The sequence below is a fragment of the Pyxicephalus adspersus genome, chromosome 4, assembly GCF_032062135.1.
Source record: "Pyxicephalus adspersus chromosome 4, UCB_Pads_2.0, whole genome shotgun sequence".
Classification (NCBI taxonomy): domain Eukaryota; kingdom Metazoa; phylum Chordata; class Amphibia; order Anura; family Pyxicephalidae; genus Pyxicephalus; species Pyxicephalus adspersus.
Genome location: NC_092861.1, coordinates 68,138,398 through 68,161,224, shown reverse-complemented (window position 1 = coordinate 68,161,224; position 22,827 = coordinate 68,138,398). Strand labels below are relative to the sequence as shown.

At 34.5% G+C, this 22,827-nt stretch overlaps 1 protein-coding gene across 2 annotated transcripts in view; it reads right to left on the bottom strand.

Moving 5' to 3' along the window:
• KCNQ5 (potassium voltage-gated channel subfamily Q member 5) overlaps positions 1-22,827 on the bottom strand; it is a 269,840-nt gene that overhangs the window by 44,929 nt on the left and 202,084 nt on the right. For both annotated transcript variants that reach the window (XM_072408515.1, XM_072408516.1), the window contains exons 3-7: positions 13,526-13,652; positions 11,147-11,322; positions 8,669-8,794; positions 5,881-5,991; positions 3,405-3,500 (exon numbers count right to left, since the gene is read on the bottom strand). In XM_072408515.1, the coding sequence (XP_072264616.1) occupies positions 3,405-3,500; positions 5,881-5,991; positions 8,669-8,794; positions 11,147-11,322; positions 13,526-13,652 (636 nt within the window). The remainder of the gene's footprint in view (positions 1-3,404; positions 3,501-5,880; positions 5,992-8,668; positions 8,795-11,146; positions 11,323-13,525; positions 13,653-22,827) is intronic.

Below are 22,827 nucleotides of genomic sequence, written 5' to 3'. Positions count from 1 at the left end.
CAGTTTAAGAATAAAAAAAAGCCAATGTCTACAATTTAGCCTGGGGTATCTTGTTAATATTATGGACATTTCTTCTGCATGCTAGGCTGAGATGGTAATTTTTTTTTGCAGTAGCATTTCAAAACTCAGAAAAGAAAAAACAAACGCTCATTGATCCCCCATGACAGCTGGACAGTAATGACATTTATTATTACATATAGTGGACACATGAGACAAGCTTTAGAAGCACTTTTAGATAGCAGTTAAAGTGTTTTTGAACAACCCCAAGGGTATTTCTCTCAGCACTAAACAGCTATGTCTAGTCAGTTGAATGCAACACAAAGCAAATACAAAGGAATAAAAGTAATAAAACAAGTGTAACTCCACATTTACTGAAAGGACATACCATTCACACTTGCCTAAGTAAAGGGACATTATCACCAACTTGCAGGTAAAAGCACAGAAACATCAAGTATTTAAATTTTTCTTACAACATTAGTATTAACTTGAAATGTGCTTGAGAACTTGGTGGAAAATTTAACTTCTTCAAGAGTGTAAATTCTCTAAAACAAATCTCTACTTGTTAAAGCATGTCTAGCATGTTAAATTCTATATTTGTTAAATACCCATTGTGCAGGCCTAGCTCCTTTGTACTTCCCTGATCTCCCTACATAACTTTTTAAACAGAGGAGAATATAGTGTGTCTCAAGTCTCCTGGGGCTGCTGACATTGTATACAAGATAGGGGTGCACAGCAGCAGTCACCGAGAGGCCTTTGTAGATAAATAACGTGTATCAAAATGTTAAATGTACATATAATCCTATAAGATCAGGTTCTCTTTATATAAATTGCAAGGATTTTAAAGAATACTGCTATTTTTAAAGCACACTTCCGAAAAAGGAGTGGACTTGTATAGTCAAATGATTAGTCCTAGTAAGGCAATTGAAAAAAAAAGTCTGAAAACAACAGTAAAACAATCACCTGATCTGTAAATTGTATTTGTGAAATAAATATGCAGACATCGATTGTGTAGTGCATTTCAGCATTACAGAAGACATGTATTCATTTTTGTCAGTTTTCAAAAACAACTTTTCACTGCAAATATTTTACTCATATTATAACCTTTTAATAAAAATGGAGTTACCCTTTAAGAAACTTGCGTGATGAAAATATTTAATATACATTTAATTACACATTTCCTAAGAAATTAAAATAATTATGGTAATTAGGAATACTGGAATCCTTAAAAACTGTCAGCAGAGAATATTAATTAAACCTGATCATAGAAGAAAAAAGAAAAAAAATAGTTTTGCATGATAGTATTGACTCTCAGAAACAGACACATCATGTAGTTCTGTAGATACAATGTTTCTTCAGTTGAAACTTACCAAGAACAATATTTTTTAACCGTTTCATTGGCCGCATTGTATAATAACTTACTACCTAATGTAATGTAAATGTGACTGATGAGTACAATGGAAAATATTATCCCGATAGTTCTTTGGTTTTAATAATAAATATAAGTGATAAAAAACTGCAATACCTTTTTTATGTGCAAAAATGTTATTTATATCGTATGGGTATATTTAAAGCTGAACTCCGGGCAGATAATTTAGTAATTTAAAAAACAAAATAATTCATGCATTGTTAAATGCAGCTAGTGAAAGCATAGATTCAGAGAAGGCGGGACACTACTAATAGACAAATATGTTGATTTCAGTGCACATGTGCTAATCAGGGACATGATAACTGTAGGAAAAAGCAGAGTGAGCAGAGGGATGAGCTCCTTAGTCCACTGTTGCCTATTCACTCAAAGTTGACCAAGGTGTATTTCTTAACTTAAAAATGAAAAAAAAGGCATTACCATGGCTATCTCAGCTGACAGAGCTGTGTAAAGATCATTGTTGGATGGCAATACAATAAAAAAACAACATGTTTTGACTTTCACCTTTGTAATCAGCTGTTTACCTGGAGTTCACCATAAAGGTCCTCCTGTACCTTTAACAAAATGAACACTGGACCACCTTCCCTGGAGTTCATAAACTAATATACAATAAAGCTTTTCTCCTGCTGCATGTTTATCAGTAGCTGTATCTATTCAGTAAGCTTTCATAAACCATGGAAAAGTATACTAAAGATATGGCCAAGATAGCCCCTGCAAGTCCATTAAGACTCACAGTGTGCAGGAAGGGCCAACATTAAACAGAATTTCTGGCAAAGTGGTTCTAAACATCAAAGCAGGCCACAGATACACTAATCAGGTAAGTAAGCATCTAAAGTTTGGGGTTTTAGTGTTGAATAGGAGCCCAGAGTTGTTGGGTTTTTATTTGTTTTGTTGAAGGTACGATTATACCAAAATGTACATTAAAAATAACAAGCCTTTAATAACTAAAAGTGTTGTTACAGTCAGGTGTCAAGACCACGAGCTGTAATGAAATGGAACAAAGTGTCAGTATGGTAAGGACATTTTTGTTTGTTTTTTTAGGCCCAAGGTAATTCTGCAATTCCGCAAGAAACCTTATGACACACTGGTTGTACAATAATTAAATATTTTTGTGAAAAAGCACTGGTATTTCTTTAATATAACACAAAATTGCATTTAACCATTTTATGCCAGAATATCATTCTATCATACCTGGAAATCATGACAAAATGAAAAAAATGAAGTCTGCATTTACTATACACACAATATTCAAAGCAGCTGCATGTTGCTTGCATGGTTTTTATCATTTTATATGCACCAAATTTTCTCCTCTTTAATGCATTGGAGACAGTACTTAGAGGTTTTTAATTCTGCCAGGTATGACATGTATGGTACACACACAGACATGCAGGGGCTCAAAGCATTACACTGCAATGCAGCATGGGAGAAAACTGAAAATCTGCACACAGCCATGTGTTAATAATGCTTTTGTTATATGCTTCTGCAAGCATTAAAATAACAATGTTGTAATGTAGTTATATATGAATGAAAATGCATTTGCCATATAGATGCACACATGTGATCATGACTGTGCTGGTAATTTATTATTAATTTCTGTTTTTTTTTACTACCTACATGAAAATTGATTAAGATGCTTAATTACGAAATTGTGTCTCCACTGCGCTAGTGCATCATATGATAGAACATGGACTCAAGACATGAACCATAAGCTAAGATTTTCTCAATTTTCCAGACCCTACTGATTTTTTTACCTACATAATAACCTTATGTTTTTACTCTGTGTGCTAAGAAACATTCTTAGTAATAAGAAGAATAGGTCCCTGCCCAAGGTAAAAGTAATTTATTTGCATCACAAGAATATTTAAATATTTAAAGCATGCATTATCATGATAAAATACACATTGTAGCTTTGATTACGTTGGATTTGTGCTATACAGAGGACATAAGAAAGTAAGAATATATAAGATTTCTCTGCCCTCACCTGAATTAAACTAGCTGCAGGATTCCTCCTTTTTTCAAAGTGCTTTTGTCGGTGTTGTTCCTGAACTTTTAAGGCAAACCCAGATCCAAGAATACCCTGCAATGTAATGTGTTAGTCAGTTTGTTATTATAAATTATGTTCAGATAAAGATACTGCAATAAATGTTGGTAATATATGCAAGTAGCAAAAAGGCAATAAAAACAACCAATATACATTACATTCTTTTAGGATAGCAACATTTTTTTCGCTCTGACACTGTAGTAGTTGTCCGGGTTGTCCTACGTTCTTCAGACACAGGAGGTGGCGGTGCTGCCTGTACTGCTGTGTTATGGCCTTTATTCAAAGAATTTATGGCATTCCTAAAGTTCCTCTATTAATTGTTGTTAATGTGGGGGGGGTGGGGGTGGCTGTAGCATGTTTAATACATAAGATGCATCTGTAATAATATCAACCAATTTTGTGGTAGCATGACTTTTAAGCAATAGCCATGTTATGTGTCCTAAATCACTGTTATAATAAAAAATACTGTTGATTTAGCTTAGGAATTCAAAAATGGAAATGGAAATGACATCAGGACAACCTCTCGGTGTAATTTGCAGGGTACTATTTTCAAACTGACATCTGCTCAAGCTATTGATACACATAATAGGACCTGGATGTGAAAGTGATAGCTCACTGTTCATTCCATACATACCATATGAGACCAGGGTTTGTTGCAATGTAGTTGGCACATGAATAATTACAGCAAAGTTGCAACCAGCTGTATGCAAATGCTAGAATTTCTATGCTACAATATATATAATATATCTTTTAATGTTACAACTATCCATATAGTACATATGGTGAAAACATTTGCAGCATACCATGTGGTGCAGCAAACTATGTGTCAGTTCCACCTTTCTACTCCTTTAGTGTAATATCCCAGTGGCTAGATTTGAAAATTGTTATATCATGTCTATGAGCACCTTTATGTTGATAGAAGAGAGTGAAGAAAGATGTACCCAAGTGAAGACGGGTATGTAATGGAGATGTCCTTAAATGTACAGCATATGTATAGCTCTCAACTGAGAACCAGACAAATGGCTTCTAGGACTAAACATGTTTTACAGATAAAAGATTTAAAAAATGTGTAAACTTGAAAAATTGGTGAATTTTGAGAAAGTGTTACTGTCTGCCCCTGGCCTACATTGCATGGACAATTTTAAGCCACAAGAGCCATGAATGCAAAATATCATTTTGTGACTGATTGCAGGTTACTGCAGCAAACAGTACTCATTTGAGCTGCCACTTAAATCGCAGAAGATTGTGGCTAAAAGAAATTGCCTAACAAGAACTTTAAATGCCGGTATGTTAAAATTTGCAAATTGTGATTACTTATTCAATCACTTCTTACACAACTTGAAAAGTCTGCATAGCTTATGGTGAAAAAGGCAATATGCATATGAAAAAGTCAAATGACACTTTGTATTAGATTTATTCTTGGATAAATCTTTTTTAACTGATTATTTGAAGAATAATTAAAATGTGAAACAAAAGTTTTGTTGAATTATATTGTGTATGCCTGAAAACTTAACAGGTGCACATTACTAATCACTTTCCTCCAAAATGCATTCTTTCATAGCATATAGACTGAAATTCTAAACCACTGAACCACATAAAGTTTAATCATCTGGATGTATAAAAGAATATTTTATTGTTACCCTGCTTACACCTATTAAGAAGCTAAATGTCAGCAGCCACCCACATGTTATATAATGAGGTTATATAAAGCCTCAACTGACTTTCAAAGACAATCATCAGCTTGACATATAAAATTTCATTTAGAAACTTCCTACTTCATTGACTGAGTCTTCTCAGGATAAGTTAATATTGGTACTATGTTCTGTTTTTATTTTAATTGGTCTATCAAAATTGAGCATATTATTGTACTTTTAAACTCTGCCTTGTAGCCCTCATTAGAGAATGTTTTCTTGCAGGTATTGATCTAAAAAAGAATAAATTCAATAATGCAAGTCTCTGGTGGACACTGACTAATATGTGGGCTACAGATCACAGTCAACAATTTGAAAGGAGGATATTACTAATATTAATTCAGAGAATGCTTGATATTTAAAAACCAATCTTTCCTCCAGACAGTAAAGGAACAATAAATATGAATCCACAATACCTATGAAACTCATGAGAATACAATTTAGAATAAACTAAACATTGCAAGACTGCAGAGATTTTGTTGCTATTGCACATTAATTACAATAGAATTTTTCATATACAACCCTTCCTTTAATCCAACTACATATCTATAAAATCTTTATTTCTTCAAATACATTAGATAGACTAACAGAATAAATAGATCAAATACCAGTTTTCATTTTTACAGTGACAAACACGTGAGATGTAAAACACAGCTCATAGTACTGTTTTAAATGTCAGCATTTTGTATCTACATTGTTATTGTGACTTTGAGTTTAATACTCACTGCAGGTAACGCAAAGAAGGAAATGCCAAGCAGAGCAAACCCAGCGGAGAGAAGTCTTCCAAGCCACGTGTGGGGAGTTTTGTCACCATAACCGATGGTAGTCAACGTGATCTAAGAAAGACATGCAGAAGATCGTTCCATTATGTTGTCATCTACAACAAGGTTTCTTTTTCTTAAAAAATTGTGTCTGACAATCCACTATAGAATAATATGATTTTGAAAGGTACATGAGTATATGTAGAGCATATAGAAATGTAATTCAAGACGAACGAAACGAATATTAGGAACGAGAGGGTTTTTCCTTTCAAAAGCAATAAACAAAAATTAAAAGGTGTGATGTAAGCAGTTAATATCACAGTGTTTTTTTCAAGTAGTTTATAATTGATTTGAAGCTAACATATTTAAATGTTCTCTCTCACATATTTTATCTCTTTACTTTTTCAAGTATTAAGTATTGCACTTCAAAATCACATTCCTTCATGGCACCCAGTGGTTGGGACTTTGCCACCCACACCAAACCAACATTTCTAGATTTGAAAGCACTTGGTCATTAGCAGTACTGAACCCCACTCTGTTACCCCCATTCATTCGCTATTGGGTTGCCATGTAGCATCTGCCCCGGGGGAAACGGTGCAGTGGCATAACGAAAATGGTAACTTCACTGCAACTTCTGCCTGATTGCAATATATAAGTGTACGGGTCTATTTATAAGCAGTGAATGCCAGATGCACTGCATATATAAAGAATACTAAATATTTTTCTGCTTTTTGAAATGTGATAGAGAGTTTTCTTTGAAGTGTGGATAGTATAGTGTTGTAACTGTTGAAACAGAATGCATTTTCAACAGGAAAACACTCAATTAATAAAGAAATAAGGTAGCAAGCCAATTAACACATATAAGTCTTAGAACAGCTTACTTTGGCAAAACAATGAGTATGAGTGCATAGCCTAATAAAAAAGGCTTTATATATATATTTTTTTTTACATTAACAGCTATTCCAATTAGTACTTTGAAAACAACAACAATGGGGTCAGGCCCACGACTTAACACAGCTGTACTTGCCAGCAATTGATTTTCAATAATGAGCATTCAGTCAGTTGTCTTAAAATATGTTAAAGAGTATAATTGTGAACACTGCAATTTTAGCCGAGCACTTGTTTATTCTTTTTGCGCTATTTTTACTTGGTATAACGGTCTGGTGATTCCTGAACAAAGTAACAGACTCAAAATAGCTCACTGTCTACAAGAAAAAAAAAACTCTTAACATCTACTATAAAAATACCTAGCATTTCCATAAGGACTGTTCAGTCTGAAGCCATATTCTATAATTTCTATATCACTTTTGGGTATCATAAATGAGACTCTTAAGTGGACCATGCGGTAAAATACAAGATCTGCTTGCGCTGTCCTGGGGCCCTTCCTATTTAACAATATCAAGAAGATGAAAGCTTTTCTGTAGTTTAATCGATGGATAGATAGATAGATAGATAGATAGATAGATAGATAGATAGATAGATAGATAGATAGATAGGCTGACTACACACAAAAAACAAACAAACACCAGAAGGTAGTACTATTTGTACAAATAAGTGACTCCCTTGCTCCTAGTGGCTTTTTGTTTCTGCTCTAAACTACACAAGGCATGCACCAAGTAGCTTAGAGCTTGGCTCTGTGTGGCGTTTCCACACACACATGAAGCCACCTGGGATAATGTAACTCCTCCCCATGCGCAGAAGTTACATCATCCAATCAGTAAGGGGGATCGTAGTCTCCATGGATGTCCACCATGGAGTCGTCGAAGATGGCAGTGCCCACTCCTGCAGCAACAACCGGTCCTGGCAATTAGTGAAGCTGTCACATGAGACATGTCACATGTACCAAAAGTAAAAGCATTGTCAGAAATTGTAACCCTGCTTCCAATGCTACACAGGAGAGACTCTCTATCATTTCCTGTCCGGACATTAGGTGAAAGGAAAGCTAAGAAAGGAAATCCAACAAGGCATGGATGGTTATAAATAGGCGTCTAACCTTTTCCTGTTGTGTCCACAAAGTTGTGGCTATTAAAACTTCTCTATATAAAATCAATTTATAGTTCCCATTTAAGTCACAATAATAAAATAACTCAGTAAACAGTGCAAAGGAATTTAGGAAATGCAGACAGCCTACATTTAAAAAACACAGTAATTTAAAAAAGGTAAAAAGAGAATCAGATAAAAACAAACAACTATTAATATATAGCATATAAATGTTATTTTAAATGTGTGAAAACAAATAATTTTAGCAGTCTATCATTGAAAATTATTTTAGCTGTGCATTATTTTTCTTTGCGGAATGTATTTAATCATCTAATTAAAACAGAAGAAGTAATTATTCTGAAAATGCATACGCCCCAGTGAACTGCATTAGGGAGCTGTATTGATCACTAGACTGCGCATTGTTACTGTGTATTATATTTTATGCAACTGATAAATTTTACAGATAAAAAGAAGTTATTAATCCAATTAAGAGCGCTACTTAATTCACTGGAGTGTGCGTCTAGCTTCCTAAGAGTATGATGTGTATAACATAAATAATAACTTTTTACTAATCCCATTTCTTTTATTTTATTCACTTACAATGAATGCAATAGAGTGAAAATAGATGACCTGTTCACTCCAAAAGAAAAATGACTGGTAACCTTCATCAGTGAAGAAATCAATCTTGGATTGTTTTCTGTTCAACAAGACTAGTCTTTGCCTTAAAAAAAATTTTAAGAAGAAGAAATCACACATGATAGATTTTACTTACCGTACCCCACCATAAAGCATCTGCATATGTTTGAAATTGTGTGTTAGCTTCTTTCTCGACCAGATAAACAAGAAATGAGGAAAATATGAGCACTAGAAATCCTATGTACCAAGCTGTGATAAGTTCCTGAATAGAAAATACACAAAAAGAAGAACACAATTATTAATACCTGTAGTAATATATTGCAGAAAAAAACTACCATCAGAAAATCATAATCAAAAATAAATTAGAAATAAACTTGAATCATATATTCATTAGTTGGGCAAAATTTTAAACATTTAGTCATATTAATTTTTTGTTCCCCTCTCCTTTTTCACTGTCTGTTCCTTTAGCGTAGTATACCCTCTTGTTTACTCTTTAGATGCCTTTCAGAACTTTATTGTTTAAACCAGTGGTGCCCAACTTTTTTTCATCTGAGGGCCACTGTTGATATTGAGATAAAACTCGCAGGCCACAATGCAAACAAATATATATCTTTAATGTTTAAAACTAGAAAAGTTTTAATTTAAAATGAAATTAAATTGAAATGTTTCTAGTTAACGTGCAAGCACAAAATAAAAGAAATGGAAAATCAAGAATTTCTGCACTCACCATTTGATGCTTATTTTAATAATGAAAGATACAAAACTAAAGCTATCATACAGTGCTGGCCAGTCATATATTGCTCCCCACTCACCATTTCTGTACCAAGGAACAGAAACTACACCATACAATGAGTCCTGTCAGTTACAGGGGGCCACTAACCTTCTAAAATCTCTGCAATGTGACAGATGGCCAAGGGGTACATGTTCTTACTACTAGATCTTCAGGTCCCTACGTCTCCCTGTTTCTGAGGAATTAAGGTTCATAGAAGGTAAGAGGCCAGATATGTGTAACAATCACCCCACCAGCCGCTCAGTGCCTCCCACCGCAGCGTTTGCAGATTTGACACCAGGCTGCAGGGAGTGGTACTGAGCGTCTCCACCCAGGCATGGTTCCATGGAATGAGGAAGAGGTAACTGCACTGCAACCTCACCGCCAGTCTGAATGCAGCCCTAAAGTTTTGTGAATGGGCAAGTATATATTTGGGGCACCAAAGCATAGAGCGAATTGGCATTACTCTAATGCTCATTGCCATGGAAGTGGCCCCTGGGGGTCCATAACATGTAAACTCAATTTGGGGAGCCTGGTTTTGAAATAGCTCCCCTTAATGTGTAAATATCTAATTGGTATTAGGATTTTTTGCTTGTGACCCTGAATCTGGCAACTTATTATGTTTAGACAGCTGAAATTTGGTTTAAAAACAGCTCTTAGGGTCCCACGTGTACCCTGAAAATCACATTCCTATGTAAATCAGTGTAGGAGATATGAAGGATAATACATGAGGGTAATGATAGCTGCATTGACACAGGCACATCTCTCATGCTGCTGCTGGTAATATCTCACAGTACAAGGTGGGTGGGGAGCAGCAACAGCTGATGGCCAGGTCTATGGTACATGCCCACTCTTAGGGAGCTAACACTGAGCATGCTCAGGAAGCTCCCTCTCCTGGTAGCATAAAAAATCTCATAGAAAACAATAGGAGATGCGTGCACCCCATCCCTCATAAGACAATGAGCAGAAAGGGAATGAGGAGAGGGCCGAATCTGACAGCACCCTTGGTTTAAACCAAAAAATTGTGAAATGCATTGGAAATGAATTATTGCACTGGGGTGCCATTCATTTGCAACCCAATGTTTTACCAGATCACAGCTGTGTTATAATGTATCAATTGTCAGCTTCTCGTGACAGCATGCCCAGAATGCAGCTTTAGCAGTGCAATGAATGTAATTCTTGGAAAATAAACAAATTTCATTCCTTCTACCTACCACATTGTGATAGTGCACCATGCATGTATGCATTCACCCAATATATGTCTAGAACTTACATGTGCATAGGTCAACTTTTATAATTAAATAATTAATTATAACTTTTATAATATATATTTTTCTAGAGGAAGTATCCTCTCCATTTAAGTAATATGTATTGTGGTAAGGTAAACGTTGCTATTGCGTTTATATGCACTTTTATTAGCATTTTGAAGCTTGCCTTTAAAATGCTGGAAAACACCTATGCCACGTTTTCCTGTGCTTTAACCCAGCATTTAAATTTTTTAAACGTTGCAAGCAGCGTTTAAGATAATTGCCATAAACGTGCCTAAAGGAAACGTCCTGCAGTAGAATAACCTATTGTAATGCATGGGGATTTCAAACGAGGGCTTTAAATGCCTCAGGTAAAAGCTGGGGAAACAGTCCGTGTAGACTAAGCCTTATTTTAATATTACCCTAAAGTAAGTCAGTGAGCCAATCACAAAAGGAAGAAATAATTAGTTATTACCAAATGATAGTACCATCAACTTTGTCTAGTCTCTAATCTTGGCTACAAGAGCAATATCACTATCCCCACAAATATTCCAGCTAATAGTGGATATCATGTGTGACAAATAAAAGTGTTGTATACCTTGCTGTGTGCATAAACAACTGAGCCTAGTAATTTCCATGTTCCTCCTCTCCGATCCATGCGCACCATACGAAGGATCTGTAGGAATCGAAGACTTCGGAGTGCTGATGTAGCAAAAATGTTTCCCTGAGATCCAGCAGATACAACTGCCACTGATGCAATAAGAACTATGATATCTAGAAACAAAACACAATGGTTTTTTTCACATTAGTGTTCTATAAAGCATTGTAACACATAAAATTACTCATCAGTCCTTACCCCAGTGAAAATTACATTTCAATGTAAAAACACATGCAGACACTAAAGTTTTAGTCAGACTCCATTTAACTGGGTTTTACCATTTTGTGGAACCCTTACCCATACACTGGCTGTAAGCCTTTATTTCTGCTGGGTACTAGTAAATTCACCAAAGCAAGGTATTTAAAAACATTAAAAAATTATTGACACAAGGGATTCTATTTTAATGAAGCTGTATGATGTTTTATCGGTGGCCTCAGTTCCTCCACACTGATGTAGAAGGATTGTTAAAGGTTTTGTATTTGTGCATGGATGGGCTCCTACAACATTTGCAACATCATTGTTGATTACATGCATGGATAATATAAATTAAATGCTGGGCCAAGAATGAAGTAACCTGGTTTGTGCATAAAGGAGATGGTAAAGTGATTATGGTGGACCAGGCAATCCTTGTTTATACAGTGACAAGCCTGAAAAAGGTAAAAACCTTTATAAAGTTAAAAAAAAGTAGGCAAATACAAAAGCAAACATACTGAACCCATAATATCAAGGCAGGAATCCAGCTGGCAGTGAGGTGGCGAGTGTACGAGCGCACTCGACTCCGGACCACGGGAAACCGGCTCGCTGGAAGCGTGAAAGTACGCGCGACCAGCGAGCACAGATTTCATTGATAAATTAGGCCCATTTAGAGAGCTAATTTAGAACAAATACATGTTTGAGCTGGGAGCATGAACTGGGATTCTTACAAATCGTTTGATGTGAGTATAAAAGTCCCATTCAAGCAATGGCATTCTAATTTATATTTACTAAAAGGTCAAAGCCAGCCTCTCTAAGAACAACTACTGTCATCTATAGTATGGGGACCCACTTGAAGGAATAATGTGGAACACAAGTTGGAACACAACTCTTTTCATTAAGTGGGACAAAGACTGACTGACTAGCATATCTCTAAAATATAAAGGGACAACTGTAAATGTGTGGATAAACCTATGAAGGTGCAGCGGAGAAGCTCTGAAGGTCCGATTTATATTAGACTGTTGACTGTTCAGACCTTTTTAGACTGTCATCTACTGTCTATAGATACTTTTAGATAGATGTTTCAAAGTTAAGTTTCTTTTCAAGGTTTCTCTTCTGATTTCTATTTTCTCCAAGATAAGTGGCCAGAAAAGTTTGTTCACTAAATAGACAAAGGTCTCCATGACCAGCTCCTACTCAATCTTTGTAAATCCTCCATGGTGCCATTTTGCAGGTTTTCCACGTTTTTTTATGGTAGACATACACAAAATAATAATCCATTTTATTCATTGATGAACGTTTTTTACAAGATTTGATCTTTTTTCCAAATTACAAAACAAACACACAAAAAAGTATTTAAATAAGTTATTTAACTAGTACTAGTAACTCAATTTGTAATTTTTATTTGAGTGGAAGAATTGTCAGTTTCAGACAATCGATAAAACACACAACAGATACTTCAAAGAATCACAATAAAATAGCAAATGCAATCAAAACTAATTAGTGTGATATCTAATTATAATTGACTTTATACATTATATAAACATGCTGATAAAAGATCTGTTTTAATTACAGTCACTTTTGCTTTTTAACGTCACTAAAAAGTTATTTAGTTATAGAGATTATTAAAAACAAATACAAATTAACAATTATTTTCCAAGCTGATAATAAAGTTTATGAATGTATTGCGTTTTAGAAAAAAATTCCATCAAATGGGTAAAATGTGCACTAGCCATTCTTACAATAGGGAAGGAAAGGTTAAAGCCCATTGTAACTGGCACAACGCCTCAGAATTTGGTTGGCGTTATATATTTCAACAATATCAAAGACTTTTCGGTCATTAAGCATTACTTTTGTGATTATTTGGGGGGTTAGGCCTTGTTTTCTGTGGATCAGTTAATATCATACTTATGTTAGCACTCATTTTGTTTAGTACTGTGCCAAGAAGTGTTTCTAATTACTGTTACAGAGGAAAATGTCATATTTGTCCTACGATTTACCCTATTGTAGAGCACATAGGGAAAAGGAAAAAAAATATAGCAAGGAATGTGGCACCCATACTTCATTCTTAATTAGCACATTATAGACACGTGCTGAATGTATATGATATAGGTAAAACATACTTACCTATTACACAAAATGGTTTCCTGGCATATCTTAACCTTCCTTGCCATCCTCGATAACGACAGCAACAGCCTGCAGACCATATACGGATAATGTACTCCAGACCAAAGACAACGATCATTACGAATTCCTAAAATGACATTAGGAACACTGGTTAATGTTAGTAATATAGGGTTTAGTAGTTCTTTGTAGACACAAACCCTAATGTAATGGCTTTTTAATTTGTGAAAGCATTTTGTATCTTAAATGACTGTGTTGAGTTATGGCAGTAACATCATAGTAACCATGTGGCCCCCAGCATGCTAATATCATGTCATAAGTCCTGAAAGAAAAAGAACATAGGAGCTTTTAAGGGTGAAGAAACATATTTGCTTTAATACCTAATTCTTACTTAAGTTAAGGCAGCAATTTTTTTTTTAGATATTGTGCCCCCTGCATGTCTATATTTGGACTCCTTTTATTGTAACAGTTATGAGAGTCAGGTGCCATTTAAAATAAAGGGCATTGGATTGCAATGAAAAAAACTCTTTACCATATCACAAATATGTGACTTGGTTCTAAAGGTAAATTGCAGATTTACAAAAAATGAAAAATGTATTTTAATCACATAAAAAATGTAAAGTTTAGAGATTGGGTTCACATATACCTTAATACTTTTAGATAACAGCTGTTTTTCAGTGTTTAACATTAAAATAAATAGATTTAAATAACAAATATGAAAATACAATTGAAAAGGTGCATTCTTTTATTATTACTGGTAAATAGTTGTGTAATTTGAGTCATTATAAAATTTATAGAGTCATTATAAAATACAAGGTTCATAATTAGTACTATATAATGGAAGATATGAGCTCTAATGCTTTAAGATTGACATCTAATTGGAATACAAATGTTTGAAATAAAACACAATCCTAATTTATTCTATTTACAGTATCACTACTCCCAATCTATCTAGAGAAATGTATAAACACTTTTGATATATCTATGTACATTGAAGGTCTTATGCATACTGTAAATATCCCCATTAGTATGTGATAGGGTATATATTTAATTTAGAGGATTTTAGTATACATATATTCAATTGATCTATACCCCCCTTATTTAGAGTGTGTATTCTTTTTTATAATAATATGATTTTTTCTTTCCTTGTGATTTAAAGTAAATGTTTTTTAACAAGAATCTTTATAGCAATTATTGTACAAAATCACCTATTATTTTTTTTATCATCTTTTGAAGAGGTTTGCAACAGCACACAGCATTTATTTGTGCTTTTTGTGTGATTTAAACAGGAAAAGACATTATGATGAGAGAACACTTATCAGGGTCACCATGGCTGTAGACACTTTATGTAAAAACCTGAAAGTGTACCGAAAACCTTTTTTTATTGCTCTATTAGTACAAAATTTGGCAGAGAAATACTGTATACATATTCAGTAGACCTCCAGTACATTTATGAGCATTATTCAAATAGGTTTCTATTAATATTAATTTGTAATAGTTATGGTACTAAAGTTTCAAAAGTATCAGAAGATATTATGTATTTCTATCACGGCTACCATGAAAAACCCTTCTAATTAGGAAAATATAAAGCTGTCTTAGGTACAAATAATTGCAAACACTCTTTGTTATAGACTCCCTCTTTTTGATAGCCAGTACTTTCCCAGCTGGAATTAGAAAAGCATATTAAATTACCTCATGTGCTAATATTTATTTGCCTGGAGGGTTGGTAACCCCATGGCCCCTACCTTGCTAATACAATACCATATGTAAAAGACCATAAAAGAGTAAAGCAACAGGTTTGCTTTAATAGTTAATTCTTCTACAGAATATACTTACATTTCTTCTGCCTTAGCAAATAGTTAAAATTAAAAATGCACTTTAATTTGTTTTTAATTATGTTTCCTGCAATCCCATTAAGGTAACCAACTAGTGCTTTTAATCTGGACCTTATAAATCATCCAACAAAAAAGCCTTTGCTGAAACACTTTTAAAATTAATTTTCATTAGTTTACTTTTCTTGCAACAAGGGAACAATTAATCTAAGTTAATTTTCTTTTAATTAGGAAGCCTAGAATAGACTATCAGTAATGTTTCCCCACTACTATTCAGAGCCGAGGTATGTGCCATTTGAACTTACATTTTGAACTTTTGTTTTGCTTTTCTGTAGGACTGCTGATACTTAAAAGCAAAAATTCTGCAAATGTATTTTTTTGCCTTGAAGTGATGTTGAGTTATCTTGGAAAATGTCAGTACCAGATTCATGCCAAGGATTAGAAAACAGGCAGTCCCCCTGCTACTACACCTTTTTGTCTCCTACACAGCTATATCAGCTGTACAAAGGTTGGCCTCAAGTAGCTCTACTTTAATTGTAAAGATTTCATTGTAAAGATAAAATAGCAAACACATCAAATGATTTATCTGATAAAAAATGATATAAATGATAAATATTGCAAATGTATTAAAATGGACAAAAAAAGCATAGCAAAATTGTAGTTTAACAATGTAACTATGCTGATATTTCTATCAACTCAAAATTAAAATCATAAAAATTCTTTTATATTAAAAAAAAAAAAAAAAATCCCAATATACTACAGGTAATACTGTTGGAGAATCTCAAAATAAGAAAAGATATTTGTGCTAACACATTCATAGTCTTCATATGTGATTGCAAGTATTTGGTTCAAAATATAGCTTGTAAAATGGGAAAAAAAGCACAGAAGAACACATTTAGGTCATCATAAGAAAGAAATACAAGTCCCTGTTAGGTATTTTACTGATGGCAACTGCATATTGGGTGTCTAAGGAGTTGTTTCAAAATACAAAGGTGATTTTATCTTTTTAGAGGTAGATAAAACTTTTTCCAAATGCTTACATCAAATACATTATTCCCCATAGGACTGAACATTGATTTGGATGTCATATTTCTACCACTAGATGTCCTTACTGTTCAACTACTTCCATGAGTAGATATAGTGATGTGTGGATTGTAATATTTTGTATTATGTTATTATGTTTCAACACTTTGGAATTCTATTGAATTAAACTTTCTATTCAATGTTTTTTATTTTTATTAAATTGTCTGTTTAACCTCTTCGTTATTGCTGTTGGATTTTTAAAATACATACCGTATTTTCCGGTGTATAAGGCGACTGGGCGTATAAGACGACCCCCCCACTCTAACCAATCATTTGGGGGTCGTGTTATATGCCCAGTATTGTACTGTTCTTTCTGCCTGTCAGATCTCACTATTGTGAGAGAACTGAGAGGCAGAAAGAAGTGTACACTACTAGTTCTAAGTAATGAATGGGCACGTTCCTTTAATGAATGGGCGTGTTCCAGTGAAGAGCCAATCCAGGCTCTCCACTGGAGAGCCAATCCAGGCTCACGTCCTGCTTTTCAGCTTACACGAGTCCTGCTGTGAAGCAACGCGAGCCAGCCCAGGAGGACTCGTGTAAGCTGAAAAGCAGGAAGACAGAAGGAGGCACAGGAGGACTCGCAGGGACGCCAGACCAGAGAGGGGACTCGCGGGGACACCGGACGCTGCAGGTAAGTACTCGTACCCGGCCTACAAGACGACCCCTGACTTTGTCATAGATTTTTCGGGGTTAAAAAGTCGTCTTGTACCCAGGAAAATACGGTATTTGCTGGGTTTAGTAACTAGTTACTTTAATCTTGTTACCTTGTTTTGCTTGTTTCTTTCTTTTTGGTTTTTATGGTTTCATTTTTTTTTTTCTTTTTTTTTCATTCTCTTTTGTTTTTTTCCTGAATAATGTAAGGCAGATCATGACATTTGAACAGCAAGTTTGATATTAAGGAACGGATGGACACTGACATGATTAACAATGTTATAATGTATGATGTAATAAATACTCATTTATGGTTGGCTTTGTAGCCCAAGCTTATCAAATGTATACTGCCTTGTATTTGATATAACAATGTTATGTTCTTACTTCTATTTCCCTCTGTTATTGTTTATATTTTGTATCACTGTATTTGTATTTATTTACCAAAATTTAAATAAAAACACATTTATAAAAAAAAATGCATATTAGTATACAATTTTTATTTTATAGAAATTTAACACATCATGAGCTCTATTTATAAAATAGGCCACTGAAACCATGGACCTGGAAAATTCACAAGATGGAATGTTTGAGGGTGTCTCTGATTACCTGTTTACTAAATAGCATAAAGTGCCCTTTATATACCTTTATTGTTTTCTCATTTGTTTTATAATAAATGTATTGATATTTAAATAGTTTTAAACAGCTTGGAATTGTATTTATCATTGCATCTGGTCATATATGTTGGTTTTTTTTCTTTCATTTATTTAACATGTGTTGGTTAATTGTTAGAAGATTATTTTAAGTATTACACACGTTTTTCACCAGACCTTCATTCATGCTCCTGGACAAAGTGAAGCATTTTCTGTTTCACTTTTTGATGTAATATGGATTTTAATTTATTCTACCTGTAAAAAAACTAGACAGACCTTTCATGTCTGGCTTTAACTGCAGCTAAATTTAATTTTCTTACACAGATTACAGTTAGAGAATAGCGATCTTTTCAATCAAGCAATACCATACAAGACACTATTTTGTATAGCTATAATATTATCAGTAAGAATAATGGCTGGCTTTACTTCAGCTATTTATAGAATAGAAATGAGGGTGACCATCAGTGATTTCCTTCCTGAAAAATGCTTGTATTAGCAACACAGCCAGGCAATTAGTACTAGCACAAAAAAATTGTTCTTCCAGGCACAGACTCCATGTAGCTCCAATGTTAGTTTTCTGGCTCACTTCATCAGTTTTGTGTATACCACAGAACTCAGATGAAACAAAGGACACACTTCACAAGCTGTGGCTCATTCTTGAAGCTAAGTAATATAATACTTATCTTCTCAGGTGTAAGAGAAGCTCTTCATATTTATCTGGTACAAGGAGACAGCAGGGCCTAACCCTCAGGAGAGGGAAACACTGTCTGTAGATCACAGGGTGATCATTTGATCTAAGGTCTGTTGACGGTAGTATAGAAGCTATTTATGGATAACACAAACACAGCCATAGTTATCCTTACTAGGATTACAGCCACATCATGCAGTGGAAGCTTGATAGAAGGACAAGTGGACAATGTAGGAAGGCTGAATAGTTTTACAAAATAGCACTCCAATTTGCCAATTTCTCTTCTGCAGATTTGCAAGATAAATAGGTCAGGATGTGTTTGCTCATCCTTGATTTTGTACCAATGCCCAGGCCTGTAGTAATGCTTGCCCAAGAGGAACATCCACAATATGGGGTATCCTTTACAGAGCAGTGAAAACATGGGCCTTACTCATAGACACCTAAAACAGTCAGTTGTTAGAAATAATAACTGAAATTCAATCAGTTTCTTTTAATTAGACCTTTTATGACCTGCTTCAGACAGTTTTTAAGACAAAATGTTAATTAGGCAGTTTCTATTGCTTCAAAAACCGTGCCTGCAGATCTAAAGCATAGGATGACCTTATAAATTTATATACATGGGATGATGATAATTGTTTTAATGGAACTGCACTTATCCTGTAAATAAAGAGGCATTTTAAAGCTGTATTAAATAGATCAATCTTTTTTTTTCTTTTTTGTATTTTGTAAAGCCGGTTCAATATAAGTAGATCAAAATGATCCAAGAGTTATAATTGACATGAAAATATGCCAGCACATCAAAAGATTAGCGGTAGATGCTCATTTATTAAACATGACCCAACATTTGCAAGCAATGACAATCATTTAACATAAGCTGTTTTGGTTTAAAATAACTACAAAAAAGTGCACATAGTGTGATTGGAGGTGCTCTGGGAACCATACCGATTTAGACACTGGAGAAGCTGCCACTACAGCAGCCCCTACCACCTCTAGGGAGCCTGTTTATGCTCCCAAAACCATCCATTTCCATGAATCCATCTGGAGATCTGTGATAATTTTATGTGTGTTTATAAGAGCTGCAAATGTTATCCTGGGCAGTCACCTACAAACGTGTTGTATATATTTGTGTAGTGATGTAGTGATACTTCTGACAAGTAAAGGTAGGAAACTGTAGTTAAAGAACTACTATACTGTAAAGCAAATCTGTCTCAAAAGGAACATGACTATCTGCTTGAGACATGCCTGAAAAAGATGTACTGGGGTTTGTAATTGAAGATAGTAAATATACCAGTGTTAAATGCATTTAATCATGTCATCAAATAAATGAACCGACTGTTGCATTTTAATACTGGCTGTGGTCATTATATGCCTGAATTTAGTTCATTACTTTACAGTGATAGATGTTTTAAAACATACTGACATTCAGAATTCTAAGATCATCTTTGTTTATATTGCTCTTTTCAACTAATTAGTTATGGAATGTGCACACTCATTCAGCACTGAGTCATTAACGAGTATGTACATTGTTTTTGCCAAATTTGTAAAAAAAAAAGGACTGTAATATATTATTGTATTAAACGCTTATTTGGAGATGAGGTTTGACCAGTCAAGAGAAAGCCATGAAAGAGCTAGTGGACACCTTAGCAAATGTTATATTCTTTTAAAGTTTCAAAATACCTGCACCAGCCCCCAACTCCCCTTTCTTCACCAGAGTCTACTGTATATGCCCATCTCTACCTGATCACAGAACTGAGCAAAGAACTGAGCTTCACAGTAACCTGCTACTCATCTTGTATATACATTACATATTTAAAGATAGATATGGAAAAAACTAATCTAAAAAAAGTATAAAGAGGCTACAACTCAAACACGGCTAAGCAGCAAAGTTTTCTTTTGTAAATTCTAACAAAAACTGTACTATCAAGAAATTTGAAGGTTATAAATTAACTACTTGTTAGCGTCTGTACAAAGCTAATGGCACCTAAAAAGCATGTCACTACTGTATAGGTCTCGAGAAAATTGTTAAACCACTCAAAAATAACCCTAAATTTACTATCTTTATTTAGACTGGTTTACATTCTATTCCATGGGGCCCCAAGACTGAACGAAACCCAAAATGTTTGTAAAAACATTATCTGATAAGTTTCAATAACAACCCTGATCATTTCAACTACTTATTTAGGTTAACGAAGCGTTTGTTTACATATATTACATGTTACTAGTAATCAACTCTAGACTCAGATCAAAGAGTATAAAATGCTGTAAGAGATTCCAAATACATGATATCACTGTCTTACAAAGGAAATAATACCCTTCCATAATGAAATATCACCTTTCCTTTTAGGTAAATACCAATGAAGGGTGCATGGATTCTTATCTATAAGCTCCAGCATCCCTAAACATAGGATCCCTGTTGGATTTCATAGGGAGGAAGCCTGAGCCCTTATTTGAGTATAGGCTTCCTATATAAGCGCATGCTGTGCACTCTGCCAATTGTACTCCCGGAGCCTGTTGCCACTTTAGAAAGAGTGGGACCACTGGGTTAGGAATATTTGACAAAATCTTGCGAGGATTCCTGAGGTGTCATGCGGTATAAGTGAACTGGAACATAGTACCATCTAGTTAATAAATTATAGTTGCGCTCCCGTATCTTTGCACATATGGATTGACACACAAAGCAGGATGTGTCTATTCCTGTTAAATGTACTGACCGGAGTTCAGTAACTACAGGTAGTCCCCGAGTTAAGGATATCCGACATATTTACGACTCCTAGATATAAACAGGGCTTCCCTGCTCATTTGTGTGGAGGACAGAGGTTTGATGGGGGAGAGGGGCAGTTCACATAACTTGCAGAAAAAATCTTTTGCTCTACTGCAACCCTTGTAACTTTTTAATGACCAAGAAAAACTCTGCAGTTTCTTTTGCATTTTTGCATACTTTTGCAAACTTTTTGAATATCAAAGCACAGCTTGCTCGAGAAGTTAATGATAGCCTAGGCTCCATAATTTTTTTTTTTTTGCTTTGTTTGTGATTAGCTCACAGGGTTTTATACAGTAACTGACACCACGCTGCCTAATATTATTTTGAGACAAACATCTGTCCTAAATGCATTTGTTAAAATAATGTACCTGTTCCGACTTACATACAAATTCAACTTTAGAACAAACCTACAGTCCCTATCTCGTATGTAACCCGGGGACAACCTAACTACCTGTATCATGAAATAACCTTGTATTTTGTTAGTACTTTGCATATCAGAAGAGCGAGCAAATTAAAAGTATGAAATGAGCTGAATTAAGGTCTCATTGAGTTTCTGTGCCATAAAAGCAGCTAGTATCATTCTTAACTCAATTATTTGTTTTATATATTGTTGTGATCTCTGTGAATAAACGTAGCAAACATTGGCAGTAACTCACTATTGTGACAGATAATGCCAATCAAATGTTCTAAAAATAAATGCAATAAATCCAAAGTATGGATACAAGTCACTGAAAAGCTGTCAGTCACTAGGACGTACATCAAGAAAATGACATTTTTTACATTATTCAAGATAATAAGTATTATTCCTAAAAATCGATTTTCTATTAAATGAGATAAGGAGCCTTGTCCGGGCAAGGTGTCAAAAGGTCATAGATCTGGATTTGACATTTTAATTACTATACATGCTAGTTTCACCAATGTAATCAACAGGCTTAATTTATAGAATAGCACTGATGTTATTTTCAGAGAATTACCTAAACCTGTAAGCAACCTGACCTTTACATATTAATAATGCAAGTCTCTTTTATATTTCGTATATAGACAAGGTTGCTTAATGTTGCTCAGCATTGATTATGATAAAGGTATAAATGGTAATTCAGTGGAAAAATAAAGAGTAGAGGCATTCCATTAAATATATTATGCAATCAATATTTTAGACATTCAAGGATATTAAAAGACTAAAATAGAAGTCTTTTATCTGATTTCGTTCTCCGCATGTAGCTTGGAATAGTTGTCGCTTCCCGTAGTCCTCTTACAATACAGTGACCTCAGCAAAAGTTTCCAGCCTCAATGACAATTCGATATTTTGCTTTTTGTCACAAGCTTTAAATTTCTTTGTTGGTGGTGGGATAGATGTTAATTACACAGGTCAACAAACAATTAGTTTTGATAATCATCAGACACAGCAGCAAACTTTTCTAACTCGAGCAGTTTTTCGAGCAGATTTCAAATCTGTTTTTAGTTTTTCCCTTACACGTACAGTTCCTGAGTTATGAGTGCTAATATAGTTAACATTGTACGTGCATGTATTTTGTACTAAAACCTAAGTACAGTTGAAGTGAATGTTAATACATCTTCAGTGTGAAGTAAAATAAGGCACACTGTGATATGGATCTACTGAACAGTGTCAGTCAGGTACC